This window comes from Neofelis nebulosa, chromosome 4 (assembly GCF_028018385.1).
Source record: "Neofelis nebulosa isolate mNeoNeb1 chromosome 4, mNeoNeb1.pri, whole genome shotgun sequence".
NCBI classification, from domain to species: domain Eukaryota; kingdom Metazoa; phylum Chordata; class Mammalia; order Carnivora; family Felidae; genus Neofelis; species Neofelis nebulosa.
This window is the reverse complement of record NC_080785.1, coordinates 151917617-151930824: the sequence shown is the minus strand read 5'-3', so window position 1 is coordinate 151930824 and position 13208 is coordinate 151917617. Positions and strand designations below refer to the sequence as shown.

Here is a 13208-nt window from a genome sequence, read left to right as displayed (position 1 = left end):
AGGGTGCCATCTGGGCAGACCAAAAATATGCCCTACTGCTTATAATAGGACCAGGCTTTATAATAGACGTAGTTTATTTTTGGTTTCAGGTCCCTAACAAAATCTGTGTATCTTTTTTTCAGGTGATGACTCTGTAAACATTCCTAGATATTGGGGTCTCTGTGGCCTTAGATATGGTTCAGCGGAGGGAGGCCCAGCGTGGCTAGGCCGGTGTGAAGCACTTCACGCACGGCCTGCAGAAGCTGGAGACGGGCAAACATTTGACCAAACAGGTGTGGTCGAGGTGCCTGTTGGAGAGAAAGGGCCTGCTGGTCTCGTCCTTTGCTTCCCTTGCTCCCCCGCAACTCCCCACCCCGTTTTGCTGTGCACTTACTCCTAGGATGTGTATGCGGTTATAGTAGGAGCTGAAATCCATGCTGAGCTGTACCAGGAACTTGCACATCTAGAGACAGAGACTGAGTCACTGGCTGGTCTCTGATCTTGTGCCCAACCCAGAATAAAGCATTGAGTGTGCAGTGTCTGTCCCCGTCTCCTCTGCCTCACCGTCTCTGTGCGTGCGGTGGTGTGCAGCCCTGGGGCTGTGCATGCCAGGGCTGCTGTCTGGCTCAGCAGGTCTGGGAAGGGGAGGATGCCATTGAAGAGCAGGAGCCACTCACCCTGGGAGGAAGAAGGGTGCTGGGAGATGAGGTCCCAACCTCCTGTGGGTGCCCAACTACCTGGGGAGGGCACTCACCTCATCCTGTAGCAGTGAGAAATCGAGACTGCTCACAGGTGGAAAAGTGGGGTACAGACCTTGTTCCATGCTGTGCCTGTACCCTTCAAACAGTGTGGCAAGACGGGCACAGTTATACATGACGAAGGTGCCGCTCTTGGTGCCCTTTGTGGAAATGCTGCTGTCGGCCAGGGCCAGGAGAAGCTGAGGAATGGGGGCACAGCTGCAGCCACCACACGTGCTGTCCAAGCCCTGATCCTGTAGGTCACCCAGGCTCACCTGGCCGTGCGGGGCTGTGCTGAGCATCTCAAACTTGATGGTCGCCACGGAGAGAACGCTGAAGACCTCTGTCCAGGCTGGGTCTGGGGGAGTGCAGTCGGTGAGTCTCCACAGGCAGGGAAGCAGACGAGCCGCCCCTCCTGCAGAGCACAGCTAGGGGTTCCTGGGCGCACGCACCTTGTGCCAGGTCCCTGCCGTGCTTCACTGCCGAAGCCTTGCACACCTGGGCGTGCCGGAGCCTGCATGAGGAGAAGAGTGAGCGGGGCAGGCGGGGTGGTGAGGAGTTCCCCTCCACCTCAACTACCCTGACTAGGGGGCCTCCCTTCCAGTCTCACTCACTCGTAGTACTCAGGGGCAGTGAGGGTGCTGGGTGCACCAGCCACTTTCACCGGGCCACAGACCAGGTGCTTCTGTCGGGAAGAGAACAGGCACTCAGCTAGGAAGCGATACCCTCCAACACCAAATCCTTTGGGAAGCCTAAATCTGGTGCCTGGACTCTCCCCGCCTTTCAAGCCCACCCCAGGACACAGTCCAGTTTCTTCAGTGTTCTCTGGGATGTGCCTCCGGACCCCACCTTCTCTCAGGATGCTCACAAGCTGCGGCAAATACCCACTCACCAAGCCTAACCTCCCCCTCAGGATCAGGTGTCACGTATGGACACACTGGCCAACAGGACGCTTGAGGGTTTTCAAGGGCCCTCAGGATGGTGGGGGCGGGGAGGAAGCCACTAAACCTACCTGTGTGAGCGGAGCCTGGTCATCCAGCTTCCGCCAAAGCAGGTCCACCTTTTGTTGCTGGAACTCCTCCTCACAGCTCACCACGTGCACAACCATGCAGCGGTCTGCGTTAGCATCTGGGGCCGCAGCCTACGGTGTGTAGGAAGACGGTCACCGAGCGAACACAGGACACTCGGCTGGCCAGTGTCAGCCTACGGAGTCGGGTCAGTCACTAACCAGGGATGGAGGGCTGTCCCCTGGCCAGCAGCGCGCAGCCTCCTGCAGCTCGGCTAGCACCGAGAGCAGATCCTCAGTCACTGCAGAGAACACGAGGGCGTTGAGGCTAGCCAGGAGCACAGAGTCCCCACCTTCTCTCCAGCCCTGCGAGGCTCCAGCTCCTACCCAGACACTTGTCCAGGTTGGGGTCATAGCCAGCTGCGCGTCCCCGTTCTTGCACCAGCTCCTGCAGGTACACTGTGCCCAGGACGCCGCGGGGCAGGGCTCCCTGCTCCTGGGCAGGGCTAAGCTCTGCAAGCGCGCGGTTCCTCAGGGCTTCGGTGGCGGCTCTCTCCGAAGCAGCGGGCCAGTCCACGCGCAGTTGCTGCAGGAAGGTCGGCATGTGCGGGTCTCGCACGGCGGGGACGAGGCGCACACTCTCCCTGCGAAGCGAGGGCGACCGCCTCAGCCCTATCACCCGGCCCAGCTCCCCCTACTTCCCACTCGCAGCTGCTTCCGTCCCAGCTTCCTACCCCCGCCTCTTTGGCCCCGCGTCGCGCTCACCCGTGAGCGCGCAGAGTTCGCGCCAAATGATCGGCCACGAGCACGGCGCGCAGCTGGCTCAGGCGGAGCGCGCCGGGGGCGCTGCGCAGCGCCGGGCAGTGGAGAAGGATGGGCGGGCTCGGCGCGGCGGGCGCGGCGGGCGCGACATAGGCGGCCACGGCGCCGAGCACGCGCTCGAAGACGGCGGGCCGCTGCAGCTGGAGCGCTAGACCCGCGGGGGTCGACGCGCAGCGCAGCACCGGGGCCACGCCGGGGCCCTGCAGGCCGGCGACTGCACGGACCACACGCTCGGGCACCTGCGAGAGGAAGGGCGATGAGCGGGCTGCGGCGATGCCCCCCGCCGCATGTCCCCACTCGGCCGCTCGCGCCCACCTGTCCGTCCCCGAAGCGCGCTTGTAATGCGGGCCGCGGCGCCAGAAAGTCTCGGGCACGCAGGTGGCGGGCGCGCGTCTCCTTGAACCACACGGGGTCGCCAGGCCCCAGGGCGGTGTTGAGGGCCCCTAGCGTCTCTCCGACCCCCAGGCGCCCCGTCGCCATGGCGACCGGAAGGAACCAGCAGAACCGGAAGCAAACCCCCGGGAGGTCGAACTTCCGGGAGGACCGACAGGCCAGGGCGCGTATCCGGTGGCGGCCCCTGAGCTGACAGGTGCGCCAGAGGGAATCTGATAGCCGCTTTAGACCTTCGGCCCCAGCTCTCCCTCTGCGTGGCCAGCCTGCCCTGCCTGTCCTAGGTTCCTAAATCTCCGGGTCCATCTTAGACCTAGGGTTCTGTCTTCGCCACCTGCATTAGCAACCAGGGAAAGGATCCTCCCTACTGGGTGGGGCCCAGATCGTTGTTTCTCCCCTCGAAGTCTTACCTCTGTGTATTTGTGATGACGTTTCATTCCCCACATTTGACACATGATCAAACGTCAGAAGCTCCAAATGAATTTAGTGGGATAGGGCAGCTAACATTACAGCCAGCTAACATTTCACGACCACCTAAAAACTCATTTTTAAAAGAATTAGTATTCTGCGGTTTCGGGTTATTCAGAAGTATTTCCTCCTTTGCGATTTGGGTCGTCTTTACATCGGATAAATGCCTACTCTCGTAGAATTGCTTCTCTTGATTTTTGAGGAATTAGATCCATCAAGATAGTTTCCAGAATTACCAGCTTTTTTTTTTTTTTAACGTTTATTCATTTTTGAGAAGCAGAGACAAGAGAGTGAGTGGGGGAGGGGCAGAGAGAGAGGGAGATACAGAATCCGAAGCAGGCTCCAGGCTCTGAGCTGTCAGCACAGAACCCAGTGCAGGGCTCGAACTCAGGACGAGAGAGATCTCATGACCTGAGCCGAAGGCAGATGCCCAACCGACTGAGCCACCCAGGCGCCCCCAGAATGACCAGCCTTTAATGCTTTCCTTTTAACCTTGTGTACTTTAACAGGGATCCTCCGGCTTCCTGGTTTAGGCAAGGAGCCATTCTGAGCCAAATAAACAATGTGATCATGAGAAGCCCCAGCTAAAGGACTGTTCCCAGTTGGAGCATCGCATTCCACTAGAGAGACAAAGCTCTTTCCTCTGTCCCACCAGGGATCCTGAATGTTTTCACTTCAATGTAACTTAAATCCCCTTTTCTTCCATTTTCTTTAATGGAGATTGAACCTGACACAGCACACAGTGCTGGGAAAACCATGATATCTGCTCTGAAGCAGTGAGAGTGCCCAGGGCTCAGAAAGGAGAGAACCCTAGAAAGGGGCAGCAAAAGTTTGTCAAGACCCCTTTCTGGGCCAGGGCTCCAAGGCCCTGCTGGGATCGCAGAAAGAGCACTGGGCGGACACGACATTCCCGATGGCTTCTTGGGTGCCCACTCAACGGGAGTGATCGTGTCATTCCAAAGCGCTTTCCATTCCGCAGGCGCATGACCTTGGGGCAGCTACTAACAGGGTTGGGGGCTGGAGGCGGAGCTGGGGACTACAGCTACTCTACACGAAGACGGTTGGGGTGGGTTTTCCCCAGGAAGTGAAGGGCTATCTTTAGCGAGCTGCGGTGGCCCTGTGGGACTCACCGCGATCGCAGCCCTGTCCAGAGGCCCTGGAAACGCCCTCCCTTGTCAATGCCACTCCAGGTTCCAGAGATGACCACAAACCTGGCTCTCCGACGTCTACGCCCACCACTTCCAGGCTGAGGGCGCACCTGAGACAGGGTCAGAGACCAGAGCGACCCAATAAGTATGTATGGGGGTCAGAGGCTGGCCCACCCCACCTAGGCCAGGACGCTGCTCTGGCAGGAGAGCAGGGAACGAAATCCAAGCGCAGCTGGAATGCTCTGGAGACAACAGCTGCTTTTGGGATTCCGTTGCCCGCTGTCCAGCCGTGGCGGGTGGGAATGACCCCGGGGCGGGTGGGGGGTAGTTCCATGTCCTGGGGCCAGATCAGGACCCCCATTCCCAGTACCAGGAGACGGACCTACGAGTGGGCGGTAAAACCGAGTGTAGTGGGAACGAGGCGCTCACCTGGGCCCCCCCCCCCAAAATAGGAAGGTTGGTGGGGGTCTCCCCTGGGACCGGTCCAGATCCGGATTAGATCCGCAGGGTAAGATTACTCCTGTTGGTCCCATGAAGCCAGGCCACCAGTGAGGAGACGGTGGTGGGAAGGGCTTCGAGATCAGCCTAGAGGGAAGCTCACCCGTGGGGCCGGAGAGGAAGTAAAGCCGCGCGCCCGCCTCAGGGACACCCCCGCACCCCGGGCCCTTTGTCCCGTGACTATGCCAGCGCCCGGAGCGCTGGGGACCCAATGGCGGCGATAGGACCCCCGGGAAGCCATTGCGACCGTCCTCCGCTATGCCGAGCCTCCCTCCCGCCCGGTCCCGTGGGTAGCAGACGCGTCAACATTCCCTTGAGGCCACGACACGGTGGGGGCGCGAAGATGCCCGAAACCCGCGCGGGCGCCAGCGACTCTCGCGCCAGTAGGCCCTCTGATTCGGTTCAAGACGGGGGGTCGGGGAATTCTCGGGCCGCGAGCAGCGTGAGCGACGACAGGGCGATGCTCCAGCAGCTGTCTAGTTCAATATCTGGTTCCGTTCGGCCCGGTGGCCCCCACCCGAACGGCTACAATCGCCCTACCACGGCGTCCCCTTCCGCTTGCTGGGGCCGCAGATTTGGAGCCATTTTAAGGCGAAACCAATCAGCCACGCCCCCTCGCGCTCCTGAGAAGCCAATCCACGCGTGGCCACGCCCCGGGAGACGCGCGGCGACGACGCCAACGGTCGCGCGGGTGACGGTTGAGGAGGGGCGTGATTCGCAGAAGTGCGGGGGAAACCTGAGCTGGCCGCTCCGCCCTCGGAACCCGACGCCCCAAAGCCTGGGATTAGGGGCTTGGATGCTGGCCCCACGCCCTGGCCAGGTGTGAGGGACTCGACCAGGTGCGCGGCAGCCCCGCCCCAGGCTCCGGGAGTCCTGCGTTAATAGCTGAGGGCCGGGGACCAAGCGGCGGCGGGGGCCCAGGCAGCGCTCTGAGGCCGGCCACGCCACCAGGTGTCCGGCTCCCCCAGGACGGTCTGTGGGGGCCTGGGGCGGGGCGGGCGGCAGGTGCAGACACCGGAGCCGCGGTAGGGGACGGGCCCTCCTGGGACAGTTTTCCCGGGCCGGCTCCTTCACAATCCCGCGCTGGGGCAGCCGACTCGCGCGGTGCCCTCCGGGACGCAGAGGGCGCTGTCAGCGCGCTGCGGAGAACTTCGCCACGACTCCGCTGACCTAGCGCCGGGTTCCCTGCACGCGGGTCCGCCATGGTTGCCTCGTTCGCTCTTCGCGGCCTGTGCCGAGCTCGAGCCGCCTTTCGTTGTGACCTCGCAGAGCTGCTGTGGTGAGTCCAGACCCAGCGTCCCTGATTCTCTCGCCCCCCACGACCGGCGACTCCCCCCCCCCCCCCCAACGGCTCCCTAGAACCTGAGCATACCCCACCCGCAGGGTTCCAAGGCGAGGGCATCGGCTCACGCCGGCGGACGATGAGCTGTACCAGCGGACGCGCATCTCTCTGCTGCAACGCGAGTCCCCGCAATCCATGTATATCGACAGCTACAGCAGCCTCGGCTTCATGGTCAACGGAAATCGTGTGCTTGGGCCCTGCGCGTTGCTCCCGCACTCGGTCGTGCAGTGGAACGTGAGCAGTGAGGAAGTAGAGGTCCAGAGCCCCAGGCCTGTCCCCTGATTCTGTCCCTGGCAAACTTGGCTTTTCCGTTACCCCTTTGTGGAGCAGGTAAGGGCTCTGTGGGGAAAGCTGCGCGAACTTGTACTTAACTTGCCTCCTCCCAACCCAGGTAGGAACTCACCAGGACATCACTGAAGAAAGCTTCTGTCTCTTCTGGTTGCTGGAGCCGCGAATAGGTACTGGAGAAGGGGAGGGCTGAGGTGCTTCCAGCCTCAGCAAACCACCCAGCCCCAGCCTCCCCACTGACCCGCCATAAGCTAATCACGGCCATCTTTCCCTAGAGATCATTGTGGTGGGCACCGGAGACCGGACTGAACGACTGCAGCCCCGGGTGCTGCAAGCCATGAGGCAGCGGGGCATCGCGGTGGAAGTGCAGGACACGGTAAGTCCTGCCACTTGGGAGTGCTGAGCAGGGCCCAGTCCTATCTCTAGCCAAGCTGATGCAGGCTTTCTCTTTGCAGCCCAATGCCTGTGCCACTTTCAACTTCCTGTGTCATGAAGGCCGAGTGACAGGAGCTGCCCTTATTCCTCCACCTGGAGGGACTGTGCTCACAACTTTGGCACAAGCTGCAGAATGAACCGCCAGGAACTGACCTAACCTGTCCAGGAGGGCCGTGGCACTTTTGCAGTGCACACGGGTTTCCAGCGCTTTCACTAGTCCCTCCCCTTTGGCACTGTAACACTTGTCTTTCTTGCCAGCAAGTTAATAATTTAATCCACATCTTCCATTTTGTTCTAGTTTACTGCTAGTGAGGAGCTACTTGGCTCAGTGGGCTCTTGGTGGGGGTTGCAAAGAAACCAAGGGATCACCTTTTTATCTAGGCTACTTACCTCCTCAGAGGCAGGAGGCAGTATAGGCACCTGTTTCAAACTGCAAATGTTAACTACTTGCTCACATGCAGATTTGAGGGGACCTCAGTGCTTTCTCCACAAGGTCCCTTGGAGATTCAAGTTAGAGAATACATATGTGGATCTCAACCCGGTCCCACGTGGCCAAGCACCTGTGAGTGCCAGTCCAAAGCCCCCATGGACTGTTCCATGACCTGTCCTAAGTAGCCATAATGTGAGACTGCACTCTTGTGAGTCAGAGCTGGCCAGACTCATCTCGTGAGCTGCCTCAGGAGGGACTTTTTGAATCAAGAACTAGTTCCTCCTTCCAGATCCAAGGAGTATCCTGACCTCAGTGTCTGAGGCTTTCCCCACAAATGAGGGTGTTGTGTTTGTGTGCATCTGTGATAGTGGCAGCTGCACAGCCACACCTGCTTGTTGACCTCAAAGATCAGGCATTGTTTTTTTTTTTCCCAAACTTTTATTGAAAAACCAAGGGGGTATGCCATATCCCTTTTCAGAAAAGCCTCTTCTCATACCTGTAAGCAGAATAACAAGCTGTGAGGTGTGGCAGGAGGAAGGAGGCACAGCAAAAACCTTTGCTCTGAAGGTAGATGGGTACAAAAGGGCTGGTCACTTACGAATGGAGGCTGTGGACACCACCTTCCACCTGAGCTGAGGATGTTCTCTTCTCAAACTTGAGTTCTCCAGAATACATCATGGCTCTGAAGAGGGACGGATGTCGGATGTGGGTAGCTGGCCCTCAACCACCCCCTCTACCCACGTTCAACTCCCCAAGCTTACCGGACTTGGGTCAAACTCTTGGCACCAATGTCTTGGCAGGAGTGCTGGATGCCAGCAATCAGGTAGGGGACAAATTTGTGGATGGACCCTTTGTCCTGCACAGCCCCAGACACCCCCTGAGCCACCTTGATTTTGTCAGCTTCACTGTGGGGAGAGGCAGGACAACACAAGCAAGGTCAAAGCATAGATGAAGCTGCCAGTACAAGGCTGTCAGCACAGGATAACTGACTTTCCTGTCCCACCTGAAATATCGGTTCTGGCTGCTGAGATGCTTGTCCATGGCATCAAGAGAACCCATACCACGATATTTCTTTAGCCGGATTCCATCAGAGAAGAAGTACTCGCCAGGGGCCTCAGTAGTAGCAGCCAGGAGGGAGCCCATCATAACTATGGACAGATGGGAGTGCTGGGGGCAGACTCTGAGTGGCATTAGGGAAGGAATCCCACCAAACTCCCTGGGTGCTGGGCCTCACCTGTGGAGGCCCCAAGGGCCAAGGCTTTAGCGATGTGGCCCACATTTTGGATTCCTCCATCAGCAATAACAGGAACACCAAAGCGCCGTGCATATTCTGACACCTTGTATACTGCTGTTGCTTGGGGCCGCCCGCAGGCCAGCACTATTGAGAGAGGAATATATGGGTGGATGGAATTAATGGGGACAGGCAAGGGGCCCTGTGGCCATAACTCAGCACCCAGGAGCTCTCAGCTACAGATGCACCAAGACTGCAGCTTGGCCGAGAGAGTCAAGTCTGAGATGGCTGCTGCCCTGTCTGCCTTGAACAGTACAAATAGCTGTGATGGCCTCCACTCAATCCTGCATGTGCGCGTGCATGTGTGCATGGCCCAGGGCAGCCTCAGGCACATGCAGTCAGCAGCCGGGAAAAGCCCCACCCACCTGGTATCAAGTGGACATAGGGGGTCACCGTGCAGTTAGTAACCCAGAGGCCCACCCCTTCCTGCCTAGTTGGCAGCTTGGGCAAGATCAGGGGAGTGGTTGTGTAGAAGGAAGAGTGGCTTGCTGGTTCTTGAGCTGTGCCTACTATAGGAAATGTGGGCAGACTAGGGCCTACCTGGGAAGGAGATCCTGCCTTATGAGCACCCCGGGGAAGAGGAGGGAGCTGTGTTTTCCAGCAGCCCCCAAAACCATGGTCTGTCATTCAGTTTGCCCTGCCCACCCATCAGCACCACAAACCCCGGGAGCTACAGCTACAGTCAACCAAGCAGCCGGGCAGTGGGCAGCTGGGCCGGGCCAGTGGGCCGGGCTGGACTTACTATAGCAGCCCGTGACAGTAGAAGGGCATTTGGGGCTGTGGGACTTTATGTCTGGAGGGATCTTGGGAGCCACTAAATAAAACAAACAGACCAGAGTTTAGAGAGGGTGCAGAGCAGGAGCAAGGAGGCCAGGCTAGGTGAGGGGTGGGGTGGGAGGGAGTGGCAGGTGAGGAATGACGAGCTCGTCTTCCAGCATGTCACCCATCCAAGGGGCCCATCTGGCCCTGGGGCTGCCCCTATTGGAGGACTCCGTATTGTTCCCACAAGAGCGCTTGGCTCAGGCCATCTGGGACTAAGGGCCCTGTTGAAGCCAGAGTCTCTGAGGGCCTGCTGAAGCATTTCCTACCTTCCTGGGTGATGCAGATGGAGCCACTGCCCATGCCCACCCGCAGGGCATCTACGCCAGCATCAATGAGGTTCTTGGCCTGAGCAGCTGTGACCACTACAACAGGGAAAAGCTTGTGTGAAGGTCTAAGTGGGAGCTTAGCTTCCCTCCTCTTGCCCCACGTCCTTCAGTGCCCAGTCTTGCCTCACCATTGCCTCCAATAACTTGGAGACTGGGGTATTTCTCTTTGATGTACTTGATCATGTTGATCTGGAAGATTGAATTTCCCTGGGAAGAGTCCTGGGACAGAAAGAAAGTCCCAGTGAGACTGGTATTACAGCTGCCCCTACCACCCTACCCTGCCTATGTGACAACTCACCAAAACCACTACATCCACACCAGCCTGGGCTAGCAAGTCCAGCCGATACTTGTCATCTTCATGAGTGCCAATGGCTGCTCCACAGAGCAGTTGCTTCTTGGCATCTTTGGAGGCCAGTGGGTAATCCCGGTTCTTCTTCAGGTCTGTCCGGGCAATGATGGCTACCAGTTCATCATCTTCATTTACAATGGGTAACTTTCCTGGAGGTAGGGCAAATACATAAATCAGAAACCTGGTCTTTGGTTCCAGAACCCTTCCACCTCTAGGACTCACCTTTCTTGCTGCGCTGCAAAATTTCATTTGCTTCTTTCAATGTGATGCCTGCAGGAGCTACCACCAAGTCTTCCCTCTTCGTCATGATCTAGCAGTGAGGGGAGCTATGAGAAAAGGCCAGAGACCAGACTTCCCAACAGACCCTGCCCTAATACAGGAGGGAGGTTCCAAAGACCACCACGATCACACACCTGCACCCAAACCACCCTCCTCAAGTGAACCCAACAGTCTGTGCAGCAATATAGTGGCAGGGGTGAAAATTCAGTAGAAAGGACAACATGGTACACAGAGCCTCCTGTTACATAGTGGAGACAGAAATGCCATGCCAGAGCAATGACAAGAGAATTGGAAGAGGAGGTCGAAATTGATCCTTGAGTACTGCCTGCACCTTGGGGGTGGCAAACATTCGGGCCCATTCAGAGCCTCTGGTGGGGAAGAGATGCATGAACCCCATGAAGGGATCAGAAACTTGGCTGGGCACTCATCTTTTCTGGACTGCAAAGGCCCCCAGAGATGCCATTCAGGCAACAGAAACCTTGTCTTAAGCCTTGGGTGCTAGAGCTTGGCTTTGCTTTGTCAGTAGCACCTACCTCTTCCAAAAACCGGTCGTGCTCCTCCTCCTTGAGAAAATCAATGTCCCTTGAGGAAATGATGCCAACCAGGCGGCTTCCCATCCGTCCTGTGTCAGTTATTGGGATACCACAGAAACCATGCCGGGCTTTGGCTTCAAACACATCCCGCACTCGATCCTTGGGGCTGAGGACCACAGGGTCTGTGATGAACCCCTGCTCATATTTCTGGAAGGGATGGCAAGAATATTTCTGAACGGCCTTTACCAGTTTGAAGCCCGGGGTCTGTGCCAACTCCCCCCTCTGGCAGTGCCACAGGACCAAATCACAACTCAAACCCAGGAATAGGAAACATGGGTGGGCTGTAGGTACTGTCCACCTGGTCCTCTTCTGTTGCCTAAGGACACAGGGTCTCATAGTCTTCTCAAGAATTGAACCCCAAAGTGGGGAAAAGATCAGGAGAATATATCCCCCATTCCCACCCCCCACGCCACCTCCATGCAGTTCCCAGGAGCTCTTGACCACTATCCTTGCCCTTCTGACCTTCACTTTCCGAACTTCGTTGGCTTGGAACTCCGGTGTACAGTTGTGGTGGATGAAACCAATACCACCTGTAAGCTGCACGATAAACAGAAGAGTGAAAAAGTGACAAAGAGGTGCTCCTGGGTGGCTCAGTTGGTTAAGCATCTTGACTTCAGCTCAAGTCATGATCTCACGGGTTCATGGGTTTGAGCACCACGTAGGGCTCTCTGCTGTCAGCACGGAGCCCACTTCGGATCCTCTGACCCCTGTCTCTGCCCCTTCCCCACTCATTCTTTTTCTCTCAAAAATAAACTTTAAAAAGAAGAAAAAAGTAAAGAGTAAGAGCAGCATGACTCTATATGCCTTTGGGGAACAATGTGGGGTCCCTATATCCCGTCATGCTCACCGCCATTGCTATGGCCATGCCAGCCTCTGTGACTGTGTCCATGGGTGAGGAAACCAGTGGGGTCTTCAGAGTAATCTTTTTGGTCAGAGCAGAAGTCAGGTCCTGAGGAGATACAGCCAAGTAATGTGGGAAAGCACCTCATATGCCTCAGGGTGGTGCCAGATCCCCATAAATCAGGTGCCCTGCATGACATGCATGCCAATCAGACTATTCTACAGAATCTACCCCCAAGCCCAATTTGGTTTGGTAGCTGAGAGGACAGGGCAAAGGAGTACCTTACCTAACCTGATGTTCAGGACCCAGTTTCTGGTGATACTCACCACCTGGTCTGCAGTGAAGTCGATGTACCCAGGGAGAATGAGAAAGTCACTATGGGGAAGGGGAATGAATTGGGAGTAAGGCTCAGGTTTAGGGCGGCTTAAGATTCCATCCCCACTGATCACATCAAAGGGCATTTGGGCCTAGAGGGCACTGCCCTAGCCCGTGTCACATTAAGGGAAGACAAATCACAAGGTGGAGATGTAGATAGGGGACCTTTTCTGCCACCTAGCTGTCAACAGCGACCCTGGCATCCTGACAACTCCATGTGCCGACAGAATGGAGCTTCTAGTCTGAAATCCCAAGCACTGCCAAGATGCCTCCTCCATTCCGCCCCACTTCAGATCTACCAAATGGAGCCGGAGATGATGGGGGATTTTCCGCAACCTGTCCCCACGCCCGAGTCCCAGAGGGCTCAGTGGAAAACCCCACCCGGCCTCCCACCGCAGCGCGCCGCCCCTCTCCTCGCCCAGGTGAGCCCGCTAGGCCCGCACTTGTAGGTGAGGCCGTCCCCGCAGTTGAACAGCTGCTGTGCCGTAAGCCCGTCGTCTGGCACGTAGGACGTGCCCCCGCTAATCAGGTAGTCGGCCATAGCCAGGACCGGGCAAAGCCGCGTGTGTCCGAAGACCGCGCCGCAGAGGCCTCAGCCGTCTGGGCCGCGCCAATATAAACCCGCCGATATCGTCATTGCGCCCTGCGCGTCACTGACGTCAGGACGCAGTGCGAGCAGGCGGAGCCTACGCGACTCCGGGGCGGGACTACCGAAGGAGCGCATGCGCGCAGCATGCACTAGGGCTTGTAGCCTTGTAGTCGGGTGTTACCGTGTCTGCTCCCTCCCAC

The 13208-nt window shown here is 57.8% G+C and overlaps 3 protein-coding genes across 8 annotated transcripts; 1 reads left to right on the top strand and 2 right to left on the bottom strand.

Moving 5' to 3' along the window:
• Positions 1–56: 56 nt before the first annotated feature.
• Positions 57–3062, bottom strand: DALRD3 (DALR anticodon binding domain containing 3). Of its 4 annotated transcripts, XM_058726987.1 has the most exons (12): positions 2860–3060; positions 2488–2783; positions 2110–2366; positions 1945–2024; positions 1729–1857; positions 1331–1401; positions 1169–1230; positions 992–1074; positions 734–916; positions 544–657; positions 374–442; positions 57–287 (listed from the first exon to the last, which is right to left on the bottom strand). In XM_058726987.1, exons 1-12 carry the CDS (start codon positions 3022–3024, stop codon positions 168–170), a joined length of 1629 nt encoding a protein of 542 aa, XP_058582970.1. In that variant the 5' UTR covers positions 3025–3060; the 3' UTR covers positions 57–167. The 4 variants fall into 4 exon arrangements, with proteins under 4 accessions (XP_058582970.1, XP_058582972.1, XP_058582969.1 ...); XM_058726989.1 differs by lacking the exon at positions 544–657 and having other exon boundaries at positions 2860–3062; XM_058726986.1 differs by having other exon boundaries at positions 57–442.
• A 2667-nt stretch (positions 3063–5729) lies between these two features.
• On the top strand, positions 5730–7398 carry NDUFAF3 (NADH:ubiquinone oxidoreductase complex assembly factor 3). 2 transcript variants are annotated; one of them, XM_058727017.1, is made up of 5 exons: positions 5730–6327; positions 6432–6624; positions 6782–6848; positions 6954–7054; positions 7134–7398. In XM_058727017.1, the coding sequence occupies exons 1-5, from the start codon at positions 6251–6253 to the stop codon at positions 7248–7250; spliced, it is 555 nt and encodes a 184-aa protein (XP_058583000.1). In that variant the 5' UTR covers positions 5730–6250; the 3' UTR covers positions 7251–7398. The 2 variants fall into 2 exon arrangements, with proteins under 2 accessions (XP_058583000.1, XP_058582999.1); XM_058727016.1 differs by having other exon boundaries at positions 6432–6645.
• A 581-nt stretch (positions 7399–7979) lies between these two features.
• On the bottom strand, positions 7980–13064 carry IMPDH2 (inosine monophosphate dehydrogenase 2). Of its 2 annotated transcripts, XM_058726990.1 has the most exons (15): positions 12863–13064; positions 12371–12419; positions 12051–12152; positions 11666–11740; positions 11144–11350; positions 10554–10641; positions 10281–10480; positions 10111–10201; positions 9923–10018; positions 9577–9648; positions 8778–8921; positions 8547–8691; positions 8305–8448; positions 8142–8225; positions 7980–8039 (listed from the first exon to the last, which is right to left on the bottom strand). In XM_058726990.1, exons 1-15 carry the CDS (start codon positions 12958–12960, stop codon positions 8018–8020), a joined length of 1617 nt encoding a protein of 538 aa, XP_058582973.1. In that variant the 5' UTR covers positions 12961–13064; the 3' UTR covers positions 7980–8017. The 2 variants fall into 2 exon arrangements, with proteins under 2 accessions (XP_058582973.1, XP_058582974.1); XM_058726991.1 differs by lacking the exon at positions 9577–9648 and having other exon boundaries at positions 12863–13063.
• Between the last annotated feature and the right edge of the window lie 144 nt (positions 13065–13208).